Source organism: Microcaecilia unicolor, chromosome 1, assembly GCF_901765095.1.
Source record: "Microcaecilia unicolor chromosome 1, aMicUni1.1, whole genome shotgun sequence".
Classification (NCBI taxonomy): domain Eukaryota; kingdom Metazoa; phylum Chordata; class Amphibia; order Gymnophiona; family Siphonopidae; genus Microcaecilia; species Microcaecilia unicolor.
Genome location: NC_044031.1, coordinates 503,372,693 through 503,391,594, shown reverse-complemented (window position 1 = coordinate 503,391,594; position 18,902 = coordinate 503,372,693). Strand labels below are relative to the sequence as shown.

General features: G+C 42.7%; 1 protein-coding gene and 1 long non-coding RNA gene across 2 annotated transcripts in view; both read right to left on the bottom strand.

Moving 5' to 3' along the window:
- The window catches only part of NKAIN3 (sodium/potassium transporting ATPase interacting 3), an 829,211-nt gene that overhangs the window by 392,382 nt on the left and 417,927 nt on the right, over nt 1–18,902 (bottom strand). The window contains exon 2 of the mRNA XM_030214894.1: nt 18,706–18,843. Coding sequence (XP_030070754.1) covers nt 18,706–18,843 — 138 coding nt within the window. The remainder of the gene's footprint in view (nt 1–18,705; nt 18,844–18,902) is intronic.
- LOC115477810 lies at nt 45–4,122 on the bottom strand. The gene is made up of 3 exons (XR_003943378.1): nt 4,075–4,122; nt 3,888–4,001; nt 45–156 (listed from the first exon to the last, which is right to left on the bottom strand). It is a non-coding gene; the product is annotated as an uncharacterized LOC115477810 (long non-coding RNA).

Here is an 18,902-nt window from a genome sequence, read left to right as displayed (position 1 = left end):
CATTTAAATATGGCTGCTTTACTGGTTGCACTAGGAAAAGATTATGTAATGGGCTGTGGCTGTATGCCTCCATCTGGAATTCTACCAAAAAGCCTGAAGGGCCACTTCTCCTCCTCTTGCTCCTCTTCCAACTCTGGCTGTCATCGTAGAGCGTGGCTGAAAAATAAGACATATCATGACTAAACAAGCATTTAACCCCACTTTTAACTTTCTGTGGTGTCATAAGTGATTTAAATTTACACAACACCTTCAGAGATAAGAAAACTAACAGTGATTGAGAGTAACCGATGCTCAATACTGTAACCAAGACAATAAGAAAGCAAGGATAAGGCAATTCAGTGAAGTGCTAATATGTTAACCTCCAAAACTCCTGGCACATAAACTATTTAATCATCATATCAGTGATCATATACACGTTTTCAATATCAACTACATGAACGAAATCTTTAAAAAGCTCTGACAATCAGTAAGAATTCACAGAGGTCATATCATAACTTACAAACAGCAGATACTTTCACGCTTGCAGCAGACAGACACTCACCTACAGTGACTTAATGCAGCGGAAACAACTAGATTTATCAACAGGCTAAAGAAGACATCACTATTGTCCCCCATGGTGACAGATACCAAACAGAAGCCTTCTGCAGCAACTATAAACTAAAACTTAAAAGAGATTGGGGATGTCTTCCAAACTAAGGGATCCTTTCACCAAGCTACGGTAAGCATTAATGCATGGTTATCACAGCTTAACATATCTTACCTTGGGGTATTTACAGGTGTCCTACAACAATATTGGCATCAGCTACCCATGCACTAAAAAATAGATTTTTTATCTTTTGGTGCTGGGGGCGGCTCTGTGGGCAGAGAATAGGTGTGTTCTGTGCTAAGCGGTTAGCGCAGCTACATTGTCGTTTGCTAACTGATTAGCGTGTGGTTAGCGCATGAGCCCTTACCAAATACAAAATAGGTGGCGGTAGGGGCTCACACACTAATAGACAGGCACTAATGTAAAATTAAGTGTGTGGCCATTAATAGTAAACTCGGAAATTTGGCCATTTGTATCATGTTGGAAAAATGGCCTTAGTGCATGCGAATACCAAAGTTTTGATTGTTTCTACTACTACTAGTACTACTACTAGTTATTATTTCTATAGCACTACTAGACGTACACAGCGCTGTACACTGCATATGAAGATACAGTCCCTGCTCAATAGAGCTTACAATCTAACTAGGACAGACAAACAGGACAAATAAGGGATAAGGCAATTACTAAGGTGGGAATGATAAAAATGGGTGCTGAACAAGTGAGTAAGGGTTAGGAGTTAAAAGCAGCATCAAAAAGGTGAACTTTTAGCCTACATTTGAAGACGGCCAGAGATGAAGCTTGACATACCAACTCAGGAAATCTATTCCAGGCATCTGGTGCAGCAAAGGAACGGAGTCTGGAGTTAGCAGTGGAGGAGAAGGGTGCAGATAAAAGATTTACCCAGTGAACAGATGTCCCGGGGAGGAGTGTAGGGAAAGATAAGAGTGGAGAGGTACTGAGGAGCTGCAGAATGAATGCACTTGCAAGTCAATAAGAGGAGTTTGAACTGTATGCGGAAATGGATAGGAAGCCAGTGAAGTGACTGGAGAGGGCTAATATTAGCTTGGCGACACTGGCGGCATATAAGTCATGCAGCAGAATTTTGAACAGATTGAAGAGGAGAGAGATGGCTGAATTGCTCCCCCTCTCCCTACTGCCTATATAATTTCCTTACCCTTTGCCCCCAAAGTAACCAGGCAAATTACATCTACATTCCACACCCAGTCTTCACCTGTTCTCTGCCCCGTTCTGCATTAGTTGTTAACATGAGAATTAGAAAGGTAACTGCAAAGGCTTGATTTTTACTGTTAGCAATGCAGAAAACAGGCTCCTAAATATCTTAACTAAGCCAAATTTATGCCTTCCATTTAAAGAATAGGAATACAGTGTGTGAGCTTAAAACCTGGCTTTTTTTCAAATAGCTTATGGACAAACAGTGTGATTGAATTACCAGCTATATAGGTTTAGGTTTGCCCACCTCCCTTCCCTCTTTCCCCTTCCTCCCTCTTATTGCCCCTTCTCTTATTACACCCCAGGCATGACTGCATGCTTTCTTATATTTAAATGGAGTTCCTTTCCTGTTTCCTTTTGTAGTCTGTACACCGCTGTGCTCTGTCTGTCAGCTACAGCAGTATAGGAAGTCCTGTAAATAAACTTAACGTCAAGAATGACTTAAAACTGACCCACAGCTGAACCCGTAACCAGAGCCTATGGTTAGTGTAGTGGTCTTTAATCCAAATGACCTGGGTTCAATTTCCACTACAACTCCTTGTGACCTTGCTCTTGGGCAAGTCGCTTAGGGGTCCTTTTACTAAGGTGTGCTGAAAAATGGGCTGCGCTAGTATAGGCGCGTGTTTTGGGCACGCGCAGATCCTGTTTTTTTTTTTTTTTTGCTGAAAATGAACGTGCAGCAATATAAAAATTGGCGTGCGTCCATTTTGGGTCTGAGACCTTACTGCCACCCATTGACTTAGCAGTAAGGTCTCACGCGGTAACAATGTGGTAATCATCGACACACGTAGAATGACGAATACTGCCTGGTTTCTGCCACGTGCCAGAAAATAAAAATTATTTCCAGTGCACGTAGCAGACACACGTAAAAAATGAAATTACCGCCCAGGCCACATGAAACTCCAAATTGATGCACATAGGTGCCTACGCGGCTTAGTAAAAGGGACCCTTAACCCTTAGGTTGTGAGCCCTCTAGAGGCAGAAAAAGTACCTGCATATAATGTGTACCTCTAGCTGCACTATAGAAATGATTATTAGCAGTAACTACCTCAGTATAACTCTCAGTGATCTCTGACACACAAGGCACATATTGCGATAATCAGATCAAGGGTGAGAGTGTGAAGGATAGTTCTATACCAGAACACCTACCAACGGCAGTGGTAAGAGCTTCTAGTCTACAAAGAAAAGTTGGTACTTACTTTGCTTTAAAGAACACCAACCAAAAAAGTGTTTACATTTAAGGCACGATCACTTATATCAGCCTTGTGGTGGGTATAAATGCCTATGCCCAGATGTTAGCACAAATTCATATAAATGATAGAACTCTATAATATTCTGTAAGTTACACACACACACCCACTGTGCCCAAACTCCACCCATGTGCATGACCACTAGCAAAGTATACATCACATAATAAGTGACCGCTTATGCATGTAAATGACTAGAATATCAACATTTACATGCTGCCCTGTTGCCTAACACTAGGCAGTTCCTTATAGATTTGCCCTCACAATGTAACATTAGCTGGAATATGCCAAGTACCAAATGAGCAGCAAATGCATCCACACTTAAGGTTGTAAGCAAATATTGTCCCAGAGAGGTCTACAGTGCAAAAAAAGATTGGCCTAATAACAAATGAATGTTGAAGAAGTTGTACTAGTTGTGTTCAGCCCACCAGTGGAGACATCCCCTACATCCTGGCCAGCAGTGCACCTCCAACAATCAGAAACATAGTCAATCATGCAGGACTGTCACACCAGAGCACAGACTCAAGGCATCTGCTTTCTCATCTGAGACCACATGAATTTTATTATCACTGCAGAACCTTTCTGCTTCTTTCTGGAGAGTACTTGATTCCCATTAGGAAAAGCAATATAAGACAAACAATATAAACAGTTAATAAGGTAAGCCTGAATGAAGAACTCTTCGACCAGGGTCAAAACCACTACTAGCAAGCAGAAAAAGCATTTCTATCTCCATACAGATGCAGCGCATATCTGCAGAAAGCGCTTATTCTGACTACAGTCAAAACATGACCCTTTTTTAGGGCAAGAATCAAATGATGCCTTACCTGTTCCAGTGCTTGTTACAGGATCTGTGCACAGCTGATGATGTAAATAGCCTTCAGGGCCCTGCAAAGGGATAGCCCTTCTTCCTTGGTTGGGCACAGGGTGCTTTGGCTACTCTATGAAAGAAAGTATTTCGTAAACTGTAGTAAGCAAATTAAAGAAATGTTACTTGCACACATCTTATTTTACCTTAACCAGCAGTCTCACAGTAGCAATAAACCTCTGTGCAAGAAGGACACGTCAACTGTCTATGGGCACCTTTCAAATATTAAAATCTAAACAGGATTTTAACATAATCTAACCTCAATCCTTCAAAGGTAAATATACTTACAGAAAACCTCCTCCTGTTAGTCCCAGTAGTGACTGACAAGTACCAGTTGCAGAAAAAGTAGAACTCTTTGTCTTTGGATAATAAGAATGCAAGGTCCCACTGTTGTTATCACGAAGTTCAGTCTGAGAGGGAATGAAGTCTTGTGAAATGCATAGTACTCTCATCAGAGGTTTTTTTTTTTTTCCAGGAGGTACTTGGTGGTACTAACCGCACGTTATCCACTGCCTGCTAAAATTTACCAGTGGTTCCCAAATGTTAATAAAACAGACCAAGCTCTGCATACCCCAAATGCACACTGAGCGAATGTCTCCCTCCCCTTGTGGGAGAAGTGGTATATTCAGCCAATAAGATAATATGGAGATGCATAATAGCAGCAAATAAATAAATAAATAAATTGACAGCAGAGTTTCAAATCTGCAAGCTGTGGGAGACATGGGCTGTCTGTCTACACCCTGAGACAGTTTTTATGTGAAATGCTGGCTACCATCAATGGGATCAGCATTATATGCAGATAAGTTTCTCTGCTTATGCTTCATTGCTGTTTTTGTGTATTACACAGAGCATTATTTGATTTGAGAGAGAAGTTGTTTTTTTTTAATGCCAATGAGGTATCTACCTTTAATCCCTTAACGCTCTGAAGTGGGGGTTTGACTCTGAGGCTTTTTCCTTCCTTTGTGTTAAATTTAATCACCTGTATGGTTTTGTGGTTCATATTGAATGTCAGTACAGATCATAAGGGAATGAGAAATTGGTTTTAGACCTCACCAAGAACCCTTTGTTAATGGGTTATGGAACTGGAGCAAAGGAGAGAAGAAAAAATTAATTGAAAGACAACAGACATCCCAAATAATCTGTTTGTACTGCCTCAGGCATCATCCTCATTCCCCCCTAAATGAGGAGCAAGGTGAGATATTTTGTGAGCAAGTAGTTTCTATTTAGGACTTTGCAGAAGTCCAGCTTGTTCTCTTTTCCTAATAAGCTGGACTGCTGCAAATTCCTAAACAGAAACTACTTGCTGACAAAATACCCCATCTTTAAATGTCCAGTTTCCTCTTACCATTTAAGTCAGGACACCAAGGGTGGCAACCTGCTTAAACTTTTATTCTTCATACCCTTCATTTAGTTTACTTTAGCATGAGTCAGGACACCTTGGATCTAACAAAGGTAGCAAGCTGCTCAGCACTTCACACATTTTTTTCTGCTTGCCAGGGAACAAATTTTATCATGCCCACACTTAATTACCAACCCATAATGCTTTCTTTTATCCTTTGGTGATCAACCAATTTTATTCCACACAATTTTTCAAACCATAATAACTTTTGTTTAAGCACAAGTTAGTAACTCAACATCATTTTCCCAAAAGCATTGAAACAAGACTTTCGTCTCCTTTCTCCAACCATCCACTAATTCTTCTCACATCCCCAAATAACATTCTGTTCTCAACAACCCTTCTACAATATAATACACAACCATTTTGTGTTATGTTACTTCAAATTTTCAACACACAGTAGACCCTGGGTCCTCTCCAGTCACCTCTGTCTGTCACCTATACCATTAGGGATCAGGTTTATGTACCAGAGCTCCCCCAGGCAAAATATAGGTTACACTATGGAATTGGCTTGGGTGGTAGGATTCTACAACTTTCACATAGTGTGTATGGATTGAGCGTCCAATCCTCCAGTTTTAATACTGTGAACCAATATGATGCCTGACCATTGGATCTTGAGGTCCGTTACCGGGTAGGATCAAGGCGCATCCACTGGATAAATGGCATGCGTGATCCAAGTCTCCTGCTGCATTTCAACAATGCACATAACAGTTAGCAGGTCATAAGGGTATCCAAACTGCCACATGTCCCATACCACTTTCTTCAGGTATTGGACAACATTTACGTAACCATGGTCATGCAAGTCTGGGCTGTGTTACGAGTCAGGGATACCTGAGAACAGGGCCACAAAATACAAAAATTTCTTAACAACAGCTTCTGCACACCCACCTGAGCTGGGTGTGAGCCATTGCTGGATAAAAATCTAGAAGGCCAAAGGATGTTAAGTCGGGCTTATGCTTTTTATTCTTTTTTCTTTATTAGTCTGGGAGTAAGTAAATTTCACTCTCATGCCAAGAAAAGACTCCAGTCCAATCTTCTTCAGCGCCGGTCTCTGGCGCGTTCGTTGATCTGTTGCTGTGAGTCCTGACGTCCTGCGTGCACACATGCAGGATGTCAGGACTCATAGAAACAGATCAGCGAAAGTGACGGAGACCGGTGCTGAAGACTTCAGCTGGCGGGGGTTGGGGACCCCCACCAGCAAATGTACCTGGCAGCGGCGGTGGCAGGGGAGGGGCAGCAGCAGCGGTCGAAAGTGGTGGGGAGGGGTTGGTGGTGGGCTAAACTGTGCCCCCCACGTTGGTCTCTGGACCCCCCTCCCGCCGAGGTCTGGCTATGCCCCTGCAACGTACTTTAATCAGTAGCGCCACTTTGTAAAAGGAGCTCCTAAGTTGCCTCCAGCTTAGATCTTCAGCTTTGCCTCCTCCTATCCACTAGGACCCTTTTTGCCTATTTGGTGCACTGGTGTATAATTTTTTTTCTATTTGTCTCTGTAATGATAAATAGTAGTAGTAGTAGTAGTATCCAATGCACCAGTCAGCCCTACATTCTTTGTTGGAGCAATGTCTCCAGATGGGTTATTTTTGTGCACACCATGACAAAAATGAACATTACTCCTATGCTTTCTTTTGTGTAGGGCATCTGAGGTCACCCTTGACCCCTAGTGAGAAGGTGGGCACAATTAATAAAAAAGTGTTTGCATAATAATATCTGAGTCCTTGTTCATAGATCAGCTCAGTGTTCCTTCTATGGTCCCCATTCTTCTTCCCCTAAATCTTATTTTCCTCTCCTTTGTAATTGATACATATTACACAGTGCGAACATGGAGAAAAAAATTCCCTTTTGCTTTGTATTTATAATCAAAAGCTAAAGAAAAAAAATAGAAAAGTGGAAAAATAATTATTGAAAGAAACTATTTTAAGTTAAAAAGGTATAGTCAGGGAAGCATGTACAATATTATAAAACCAATTCATGAGCATTAATTGTAGACTGGTACATTAAGAAGGTTAAATTATTTTGCTGTTCTTTATCTGAATGCCTAATTATGACATCTTTAATAAACTTCCCTAGAAATAATAAGATCTCAAGGGATAGAGAGACAGCAGCAGCTGGAGCAACGCTTAGAGAACAGAAGAGAAACAGCAGGAGAATCAGCATCAATTTCACTATCAAATTTTGAATCAACGCAAGGAGACAAGGACTGTATCCACATGAATCACCTGATAGCAAAGTAGTAGTATAATTCTGGTCATATTTTGAAAGGATTTCACACTAGCATTCAAGAGAAAAACATGCCCTTTGTTGCATGAGGATAAACAGTAGGGATGGGCAGCCGGAACATTTTTGTATCAATTTCCTGTGTTATTTCCAGGAATGTGCATTTTATTTCTTTTTATTTGGCCATCTTTTCATCACAGAAGCAAAGCTTTGAAGACAGTTTTGTTTAAGCGCGCATTTAACTGTTCTACTTAAAAAGGTGTTTTTTTGTTTGATTGCTGTTCATAATATTTCTTTTATTTAAGCATAAGATCTATGTGAGTCTTGTTTGCACTCTATTTTTATGGTATTTGAATTATGATTATGGATGTATTTTGTACTCCGCCCAGAACAGTAGATGGTGCGGATTAGAAATCTTTTAAATAAATAAATATAGAATCTGGGGGTACCGTATAGGTACATCTCCTTCTGCAGCAAAAGATTGTCACAGAGGGGACAACTTCAGTTACCGCCATTCTCAGAGATTCATTTGCAAGGAGAAAGGAGATCATTATTTATTTAGGGTCCCTTTTACCAAACTATGGTAAAAGTGGCCTTAGCATGCCCTTCCTTGGGTCTTTCCTGTGTGCTTAGGCCATTTTCACCGCAGCAGTAAAATGGCCGCATTGCCTGTTTTCTGTATTAATGGCCACATACTAATTTTCCCATTAGTACATGGCCATTAAAAAAGGTTAGCACATGAGCCCTTACTGTCACCTATTTTGAAGGCGGTAAGGGCTCACAGACTAATCATGCACTAATCAGTTAGCACACGCTAATACAGTTGCCCTGACTTATTAGCGCAGATATGCTCACTCTCCACCCCACCCCCATCACGCCTCCTCTGTGGAAAATAAAAATTTATTTTGTACTACACAGTTTACATGTGTGCATCTTAAAATTACCACTGTAAAAAAAATCTGTACGGAAAACATTTCCGACTAAGTGTATTCTATAAGCAGCGCCTAGATTTAGGCACGGTATATAGAATACGCTTAGTTGACACCCTAGCGCTTAAATCTATGAGCCTCCATTTAAACCAATGAAAACATGGCATAAATCCTGGCGCAAAGATTTAGGCGCAGAGGGCCATATTCTATAACAGTGCATGTAAAATTTGGAACGCTCATAAAACGCCCATTTCCCCGTCTATAACCATGCCCCCTTTTTTTGCCTGAGCACATTAGAATTTAGGCGCAGTTCATTACAGAATACACTTAGCGATTTGCATGTGTAAATTTTAATTATTGTCAATTAGTGCTAAGCATTTATTGTACTTCTGTATTATGTACTGGACTTCTACAAATCTAAATTTTGAACTTGCCATACGGTGGGAAAATGTGGGCTACAAATTCAGTAAATAAATAAATAAATAAATAAATTATTGCTTGTTAAGTGCTCTTAACAACACTGATTGGCTTGTTAAGCCAATTAACCTATGCGCATTGTTATAGCATACGCTTGAATTTCAGCGCAGAACGCTAGGTGAGATATATAGAATCTGTGGGTTAATGCTGCAGTGAGTATGTGTTGGTGCTTACTGCAGCTTTGTAAAAAGCACTCCTAAATTAGAACATAAAGGTGCCATTTTAATAAACTGAGTTAAGTACTTAAGGCGCAGTTTACACTGCAATAACTGCGAGCTTGCAGCCGCGCAAAGGAGCTTTGTGGTAGTTTTGCAGTCACTGCATGATAAATCACACGCTAACTCCAGGGTTCTATATATGGCGCCTTAATTTCTGCGGGGGAAATCAAAGCGTATTCTGTAAGAATGCGCGTAACTTCATTGGTAAACTAGCTAATCAGAGCTGTTAATTGGATGTTAACAAGCAATTATCAGCACTAATTAGCATTAATTAAGATTTACTTGCACAACTCGCTAAGCGTCTTCTATAACGTGGTGCGCTTAAATTCTAAGTCGTATAGTTGAAAAGGGGGCATGGCCATGGACAGGGCATGGGCGTTTCTAAAATCTAAGCATGTTATTATAGAATACACCCGTTCTGTGCCTAAGTTTGGCATCTGAATTTACACCAAGTAAAACATGGTGTAAATGGCTGCGACTAAAATTTGGTCATGTGGAAAGGCGCTTGGCGTATTCTTCGACGAGGCCCGCCCTGCATGCCAGCGCCAGCTCCCATTGCCGGCGTATACTGTACGGAAATTTAAGCCTATTCTACAAAATATAGGCGTACTTTATGGAATACACCTAGGCATATTTTTTTCCACATGGAATTTTCAGGCTCCATCTATAGAATCTAGCCCTAAGTGTTTTTTGTGTTAGGGGACATATCATGGGCAGAGAATGAACATGGAAGGCATTTTGTGATTAGCGCACTGCAAATAACATGCGCTAATTGGCACTTTTGCTACCTGCTCCTAAGTAGGAGGCAGGGACGTAGCTACGGGTGGGCCTGGCTGAGCCCAGGCCCACCCAATTTCAGCCCAGGCCCGCCCAGCGCCAGCCCCAGCACCCATTGCCGGCCACTGCTGCTTTTCCTGTTGAGCAGCAGGGCTGGCGCTACAAAAAGAAGAAGCGCTAATGGTGCTAAGGATGAAAAATGTTTAAAAAAAAAAAGCGCGGCACCGGCAGGCACTGTCTCGGCAGCCTTGAGGCATTGGCTGCTGAGGCATTGGCTGCTGGCTCGCAGGCTCCTCCCGTCTGCCAATGCCTCAGCAGCCAATGCCTCAAGGCTGCCGAGACAGTGCTTGCCGATGCCACGCTTTTTTTTTTTAAAAACATTTCTCGTCCTACGGTCCTTAGCGCCGTTAGCGCTTCTTCTTTTTGTAGCGCCGGCCCTGCTGCTCAACAGGAAAAGCAGCAGTGGCCGGCAATGGGAGCTGGCGCTGGCATGCAGGGCGGGCCTCGTCGAAGAAAAGAGGGAAAACATGGAAGGATGGGGAGAAAAAGAGGGAAAACAGATGGAAGGATGGGGAGACAGAGGGAAAACATGGAAGGATGGGGAGAAAAGAGGGAAAACAGATGGAAGGATGGCAGAGAATGAGGGAAAATATGGAAGGATGGGGAGAAAGAGGGAAACATGGAAGGATGGGGAGAATGAGTGAAAACATGGAAGGATGGGGAGAATGAGGGAAAACATGGAAGGATGGGGAGAAAGAGGGAAAACAGATGGAAGGATGGCAGAGACTGAGGGAAAACATGGAAGGATGGGGAGAAAGAGGGAAAACATGGAAGGATGGGGAGAAAAGATAGAAAACAGATGGAAGGATGGGGAGAGAAAGAGGGAAAATGGAAGGATGGGGAGAGAAAGGGGAGAGACTGGAAGGATGCAGAGAGCAAGGTGAGAGACTGGAAGGATGTGGAGAGAGAAGGGACACTGAACAGAAAAGGGTAGAGTGATACAGAGACACTGGTTAGAAAGAGGGAGAGAGACATTAGATGGAAGGATCAGGAGAGAGGATAGATGGATGGAAGGATGGGGAGAGAAAGAGGGAAGACGCTGGATGGAAGGGTAGGGAGAAAGAGGTGACACTGGACGGAAGGATGCAGAAAGAAAGAGGGGAGACTACTGGAAGGATGGGGAGAGAGAGGGGAGACGAAGGATGGGGAGAGAAAGAAGAGAGCTGCTGGATGGAAAAGGAGAGTAGTGAAAGACTGGAGAATAAGAGGAAGGGGCATGGGGAGAACAAGGGTGAGAAAAAGATGAAAAGCCATAAGTAGATGAAGGAAATTAAAGAATGGATAGTAAGAATGAATTAAATCAAGAGAGAGAGAGAGGCAGAAAAATATTGAAGAAAGCAAAGAAAAAGGAGAGAAAAATGAGAAATGGCCAGGAAACCGTGGCAGAAGAGTTAAGCGAAAACGAAGGAAAGCAGAATCTAGAGACTGGGAGCGACACAATGAGAAAAAGTAAATGGCCATACAAGAAAGGTAAAGAAAATAATTTTATTTTTAAGTTAGGATAAAGTAATATGGTACCTGTGTTAATGAAGTTTCAGAGACCAATACTTCCTTCCTTAGGTCAGGCGAGGATACCGTAACAGCATTATACTGACCTGAGGCAGGAGGTTTTGGCCTCTGAAAGCTCATTGAAAAGGGTGTTAGGCTATTAAATAAATTTTCTGAAATCTGATGTACTGAAAAGCAGCACTTTACCCTGTGTGACAAATGCATCTGATTAGCGTGACTAAATTTTGCTGGGGGAGGGGGGTAGAGAGAAAATTTTGTGCCCACCCACTTTGGGTTCAGGCCCATCCAAAATTGGCAGTCTGGCTACGCCACTGGTAGGAGGTATTAAGTGCTTCCGTACTAACTCCAGGCACAGTACCGTGCAGTTTCTGCAAAGTTAAGGCAGCAGATCTAAAGACAAATGCTGGGAACATCACCGATGGTTGCTGCATTAAATTTGCATTAAGTCCCATGTTTAAGCCATTGTAACTGCAAATTGTAGTGCAGCATAATAAAAGAGCCCCTTATATTGTACTTTCTCATTTTCCTAAATTGTCAAAAGTGGTATATAGCACTGTAGAAACATTAAAATATAACAAACAGAAATTAAGTCTGAACTAAAACCAATAAACTACTACAAAAACTGATACTCATGCCTTCTCTCTGGCACCTCGCTCTATTAACTACAGAGTGAAAAACACACAGCGTAAACCAGCAGCGGAGAGACTCGTGTCCACAAATTATTTTGGAAAGAGCCCAGTTTTTAATTTCCTCTAGAATATTCTTCAATCCTGCTTTCACCTTAACTCATCCAGGAGTTGATTCTACAGTTTGGAAACAATGACTGAAAAGGCCTGAACTTAAAGTCTCACCTGCCTGATTTCCTTATCTGCAGAGGTCACGGAACAAATCACCTGACTAGATCTCAGTGCTGAGTCAAGCATGTAGTACTCTAGCCTGGTGTACAACTAGCTTAGCCCATTCACCCTCAGCACACTGAGAGCCAACATCAGCAGCTTCAATTAGATCTTCTCTTTCAGCAGTGAGCAGTGTAAGATGTACAACAAAGGGGAGGTTCAACAACCCCATACACACACCATTATAGTACTCTAAAATGGAGAGGAGGAGGGGGTCATCATGAAATGCATCTTGATCTAAATACAATTTCCTCACTGTTTTTAAATTGTACCTAGTTGCTTTCATGAACCTAGATATTTGAACATCCTTGTTAACTTCTGATCCAAATAAAATTTTACATCTTTACATCGCTACAGTGGACACAGTCCTAAAATCTAAATTCAACTGTACTGGAGGTTAGGCAAGTTTCTCTAACCTTATTGCCGTACTGGGACAGACCGAAGGTCCATTAAGCCCAGCATCCTGTTTCCAACAGTAGCCAATCCAGGTCACAAGTACCTGGCAAGATCCCCAAAACAGTACAATACATTCTATGCTCCATTCACCATCACCATCGCAACACTTTCTGCCAATCCTTTAATAACGAATAGAACCACTAACATACCATGCCAGTTACTCTTTTTATCTATGCCTTGCTAAAATCAACTCTGAACAATGCATGCTGGGCGCCTGATCTGGCATCTTAATGTTTTGGTTGCTGGATTTATTCTTCTGTATGCTATGTGTTTTTAGCATTTAATTGTTTCTTTTTCCTATGGAGCCATGATGGGCAGGAGCAAGTTGGGATCACTCCTACCCCCAACAACCTCTACATCAGTATGGATTTAAAAGGTAGGCCTGGTACTGGCCTACAGGGTGGGGGGAGGGCTAAAAGTGAGGGAAAGTGAGGGAGGGGGAATGGATTGAGTGGTGAGCATTTGACCTTGAGAAGGAATCTTGGGAAGGAATTTTGGAGGGGGATCTTGTCATGTGGGGTGGGATTCTGTTGTTCTGAGGGGGGGGGGGTTCAGAAGGGGGATTAGGTCACGTGGAGGAGTGGCCTAGTGGTTAGGGTGGTGGACTTTGGTCCTGGGGAACTGAGGAACCGAGTTCGATTCCCGGCACAGGCAGCTCCTTGTGACTCTGGGCAACTCACTTAACCCTCCATTGCCTACCGCATAGAGCCTGCCATGAGTGGGAAAGCGTGGGGTACAAATGTAACAAAGATAAAATATCAGGAAGGAGAGGAGATCTATGCATGCTACCAGCTGCTACTTGGAAGCTATGTGGGTGCCAGCAGGTATTTAGCACCAACACAGACACCAGCATTGAATATTACCAACACCCATATAACTCCCAGCTCCTCCCCGACTGTGCCCTGCAACACCCCTCTCCTGCCTGGATTTGATATGACCAGCTAGTGCCAATATTTAACAGTATTGCCCCATTAAGTGCTGCTCAATATTGGTGGCTGGCCCACTAAGTGCGATTTTGCATAAATCGCTTTGAATAGCAGGGCCATTATTTTTCCTGTATTTATCTATTTATTTATCTGTATGTATTTATGTGTTTTCTATCCTGAATATGATTATTATTCATATTATTATTGTTATGCTGTTTTGTGCCATTAAGGCTCTTGTTTTTATTTGTAGCTTTGATTTGCCTCTGTTGTTTGGTGTGATACATGTGTAAATAGTGGTTTTATAAAGCCACTATCTGTATATGTAGATCTCCAGAATGTTTGGGGTATGCCAGTAAAGTGACAGGTGCAACACAGAAGCAGCCCCTCCACTCTACCACACCCTCAGTCCTTCACTTCCAACAGAATTGACCCTAGCCCCTAAATCCCACCCCAGAAGCTAATGTATAGATTTAAATGCTCAACCCTAGTAACATTTTAAAGAAGCCAATTTAGGAACAATTGCAGTATATCAAGAGGGGCATTTTCAAAATGACGTCTAAATCTGACTTTGGACATTTTGCTGAAAACATCCACAAATCAGCTAGAAAAACATCTTTTTTCTTTGAAAATGACCATCTCCTAGACATTGTTGTGCTTAGTACATCTATCTTTTTGGACCATTAAAAAAAAATATATATATATCCAAGTGAAAAACACACAAAATCAAGCATTGGAACATAGGAGGAACCAACTTTCCTAGTAAACTGGCCACACAGGCATCTCAGCAGAGCAGTGAAGCACCCTAGGGGGCACTGCAATGGACTTCACATAAAAAGCCCTAGTTACACATCTCACCATTACCCCCTTATATTGATGGTGAGCCCTTCAAACCCCACAAAACCCAACTATACACCACTACAATAATTCTTATGGCTGTAGGTGTCACCTATATGTGAGTACAATAGGTTTTGGAAGTTTTTTTTTTTGGGGGGGGGGGACTGACATTTTCCACCTCTAGTGTAACAGTTAGAGTAGAGGAGTGGCCTAGTGGTTAGGGCCCCAGTCTTGAGCTCCAAAGGTGCCCAGTTCAAATCCTACTGCTGCTTCTTGTGATCTTGGGCAATTCACTTAACCCTCCATTGCCTCAGGTACAAACTTAGATTGTGAGCCCTCCAAGGACAGGGAAATACCCAGTGTACCTAAATGTATCTCACCTTGAGCTACTACTGAAAAAGATGTGAGCAAAATACAAATAAATAAAAATAAATTATGGGCCTGGGTCACTTTCTCTACAGTATACGGCACCCACTACTAGGCTATTGCAGAAATCTGCTTGCTGATCTAATAGGACTGGCCATAACATCTGAGGCTGGTATGTACTGTTTCATTTACACCTTTACGGGGGTGGGAGGGGTCTGTGACCACAAAAGGAGTAAGGGGGTGTCATTCTTTTATTCCTGCAATGGTCATTTAGGGCACTTTTTGTGGCTTATTCATTAATAAAACAGGTCTAGACCAAAACATCCAACCATGGGCATAGTTTGGGAGGGACGAGGGGCAGTGCTCCCCCAAACAAGTTGCCACCCCATCTTCCAATCCCCGAGCCGCCAGCAGCTTCTGTGAGAAAGCAACAAGCACGCTGCTTTAGACCTGCCCCAGAAGCCTTTCTTTATCCTTCATCTTCCCGTTCCTGTGTAGGCGGAAAGCTGTAGGAGAGAGAAGGGCGTCCAAGGCAGGTCTAAAGCAGCGTGTGTGCTTCTTTTCCTGAGGCTGCTGGCGGCTCGGGGGGGATTGGAAGACGGGGGAGGGTGATTACCGGGCACCACTGGAAAACCTCAGTGATGTGGTGGTGGCGGTGGCAGTGGTGGCGGAGGGGAGCAATGGTGGTGGTCGGAGGCAGGGGGCAGCAGGAGAGAACCGCGTCCCACCCTTTGTCCCCCCCCAAATGAAACTGTCAAACTACGCCTATGCATCCAACTTATAGCCCTAGATATTTTTGTTTTGTTCCATTATGGCAGAAAAACATCCACGTGTTAGGAATGCCCAGATCCCGCCCAGTGTTGCCAGGTGGGCGGTTTTACCGCCCAATTGGGCGGTTTTCCGCGACCCGCCGCGGGAAATTTTTGCCCGCGGCGGGTTGCGGTTTTTTGGGCTTCCGGGCGGCTTTTTGGGCGGCTTTTTGATTTTTTTTGGCCGCGGGGGGCGGGGTTAGTGACGTTTTTGGGCGGGGTTAGTGACGTTTTGGGCAGGGCCGATGACGTGGGAGGCGGGGCCGATGACGTGGGAGGCGGGGCTGATGACGGGGAGGCGGGCCCGATGACGTGGGAGGCGGGGCCGATGACGGGGAGGCGGGGCTGATGACGGGGAGGCGGGCCCGATGACGTGGGAGGTGGGGCCGGTGACGGCGGGGGCGGGGCCGGTGACGCGGGGGTGGGGGTGTCAGGGGCGGGGTTTGTGTTTGGGCGGGTTTTGGGCTGGTTTCTGGCCTGGATTGGGCTGGAAAAAAAATTTCTACCTGGCAACCCTGATCCCGCCCTTAACACACCCCGGAACGCCCCTTTGTGATTTCAACACACTTCTGAAGGACTTCCTATAAAAACATCTAAAAATTGGTATTGTAAATACCAATTTGAATGTTTTTCCAAATGCAGATTTATGCCACTTTTTGGATGCTTTTCTCTTTTGAAAATGAGCCCCCAAGCACATTTATAATATTACAGTTAATTCCTAATTCAAAATAATGGGACAAATAGTCTGTGTTTGCCCAAGTAGAAACACATTTTAACATCTCTCCCCCAGTGTTTTTTTGTCCTTAGGCTGATTTTGAGTTATTATACAAGTACCTTGTACTCTGTTAACAGAAAGATTTTCTTGGATTGGAGGGTAATAAATATTTGTAAATAATAACGTATAGGAATGCACGTTCCACATCTCTCTATATAAAAGGCAACACCAACGTTCTATGAAGCCTCCAGCCGGAAGTGTGAAGGGGGCGAGATATCCGGTTTCCCTATGAGTGTCTGCCCCGCCCTCTCTGTAACACAGTCAGTGAAGGAAAACAGCAGAGCACGAAATCAAATCGCTGGCTCTGTAACAGTGAAGGACTCAGAGGGGGGAGGGGAGAGAGGCCAGAGGGCAGGGACACACACACTCCCACAAGCACACAGAAGAAAACATTGCTAGCCCCCGTTTCATTTGCATCAGAAATGGGGCTTTTTTACTAGTAATTTTATAAATAAACTAGAGGAAGTAGCAATGTTGCCATTTTTGCACAAGACAAACTGTCATATTGCAAGCTCCCTGACAGACTCACTCCATTTAGCAGAAGAGACAGAGACATGGCAGATGAGACTTAGCAGACAACTGAAGTGTAATACAATTGTGACACAAGAGCAACTTTGCACATTAAATTTCAATCTCTGCATCTGAGGTCCTGAAACAAAATGGGCCAGAGTCAATGGCGTCTCTAGGCAGAAATATTTGGAGTGGCAACAGGGGGGCAAGCAAGGTATTAAAGGGAGCAAGCCAATGCAACATTTCTGCATATCATACTCGTCTTTCCCCTACTTTTTAAGTTTGCAATATAAGACACCACAGCCTTCTATGCATAAAGAACCCCCTTGTCCCTCCAGCCAGTTTCAGCTACCCTGTAAAACTGTCAATATAATTGATAGCGCCATTCTTTCTTTGTGGGAGTGGAGTTTTTCTTCTGTACAGGATTGATCAGAATCTCAATATAACCCCAGAACCCCCAGTTCTGTATCACAAACTCCATATTCACCAACAGTGGATCTATCCCCCTTACAATCACCATACAAAAAATATTCTGATTGTGATAACTACCTCAGGAGCAGCACACGCTCTTTCTACTGACAAACAATTTGCCTAATGCAGGTGCAGGGTTAGTTCAAGGGTTTGTGGTACCCTGAGCCAGCTTTTTGATTTTGTACCCCCATTTTTGGACAAATCTTGCAAAATGAGGTATGCAGTTAAGGATAAATTGTCAGCCCATAGTGACACTAACTTAAGTTAAATGCTGGTGCCAGTGTTTCACTTAGTCCATATATTCAGTGAACTATCTGTATAGGCAGTGGCACTGAATACACAGATAGGTCTGACATAGTCACCACACTAACTGGTTAGTTTTTGCCTGTCATTCAGTCAGCTGAATTATCTTCACTCTTCCCCTAAACCAGCTCACAAATATACAGATAATATATGGCCATTTAGTAATTGAAAAAGCTCGATATTAACTGCATATTTTTTGAAAATATACAGGCAATTATCAGCTTGCTGGTAAATCCATAACAGCCTTTGAATATTGATCCAAGAGAGTATTAAGTATTCATTCATATGGGACATTCCCAGACTAACCAATACAACTCTCCAAACAACAGATGCAGAGCAGAAATAGAATGTTTTCACTTTTCAAGATAACTTATAAAAAAGGATGCTATTCAAATTCCGCTAATTTTCAAAAAAATCTTGGGATCATAGCACAACAATACCTTGTTTACTCTCAAAAGAACAAACAAGGAATTGCTGTGTTATGACCCCGAGAGAGTTTTGGGAATTTAGCTGTATTATAGACTTGGGATATTTTAAAATAGCCGACTATATTGTAGATTCAAATTCTGATGTCACATCAGTAACAGCAATAAAAACTCCCTGCACTTGCAGACAATATATGAAGTAACACAAAACTTTGCATAAACACACTCGTCTTTTTATACTGTACTGAACCAAGTCCAAGAATTCATACTGCACCAACACTGCCTATGAAAAGTCAGCCTTAATGTCACTAAAATGTGCAAAATAGATTGTTTTCACTCCAAGGTCTGGCTTTCAGACTAACTAGCACTCATAATTTAAGCAAAATGTAAAACTGTATTGCACCATGAGAATACAAATGCACTTACCACTACAATGTATCGTGGCCTGAACTGAATGGTTCCAAACAATCCCAATATGATAACTATTATATGAAGAAAATTTCCAAGAATGGGAGCCCATTGATATCCAAGAAAGTCAAAGATTTGCCGTTCTAATGCTGCCAGCTGTAAAATAAACAGAAAGAAATAATAGGTAAGTGTGTTGTAAAGTCCACTGCCTTGTT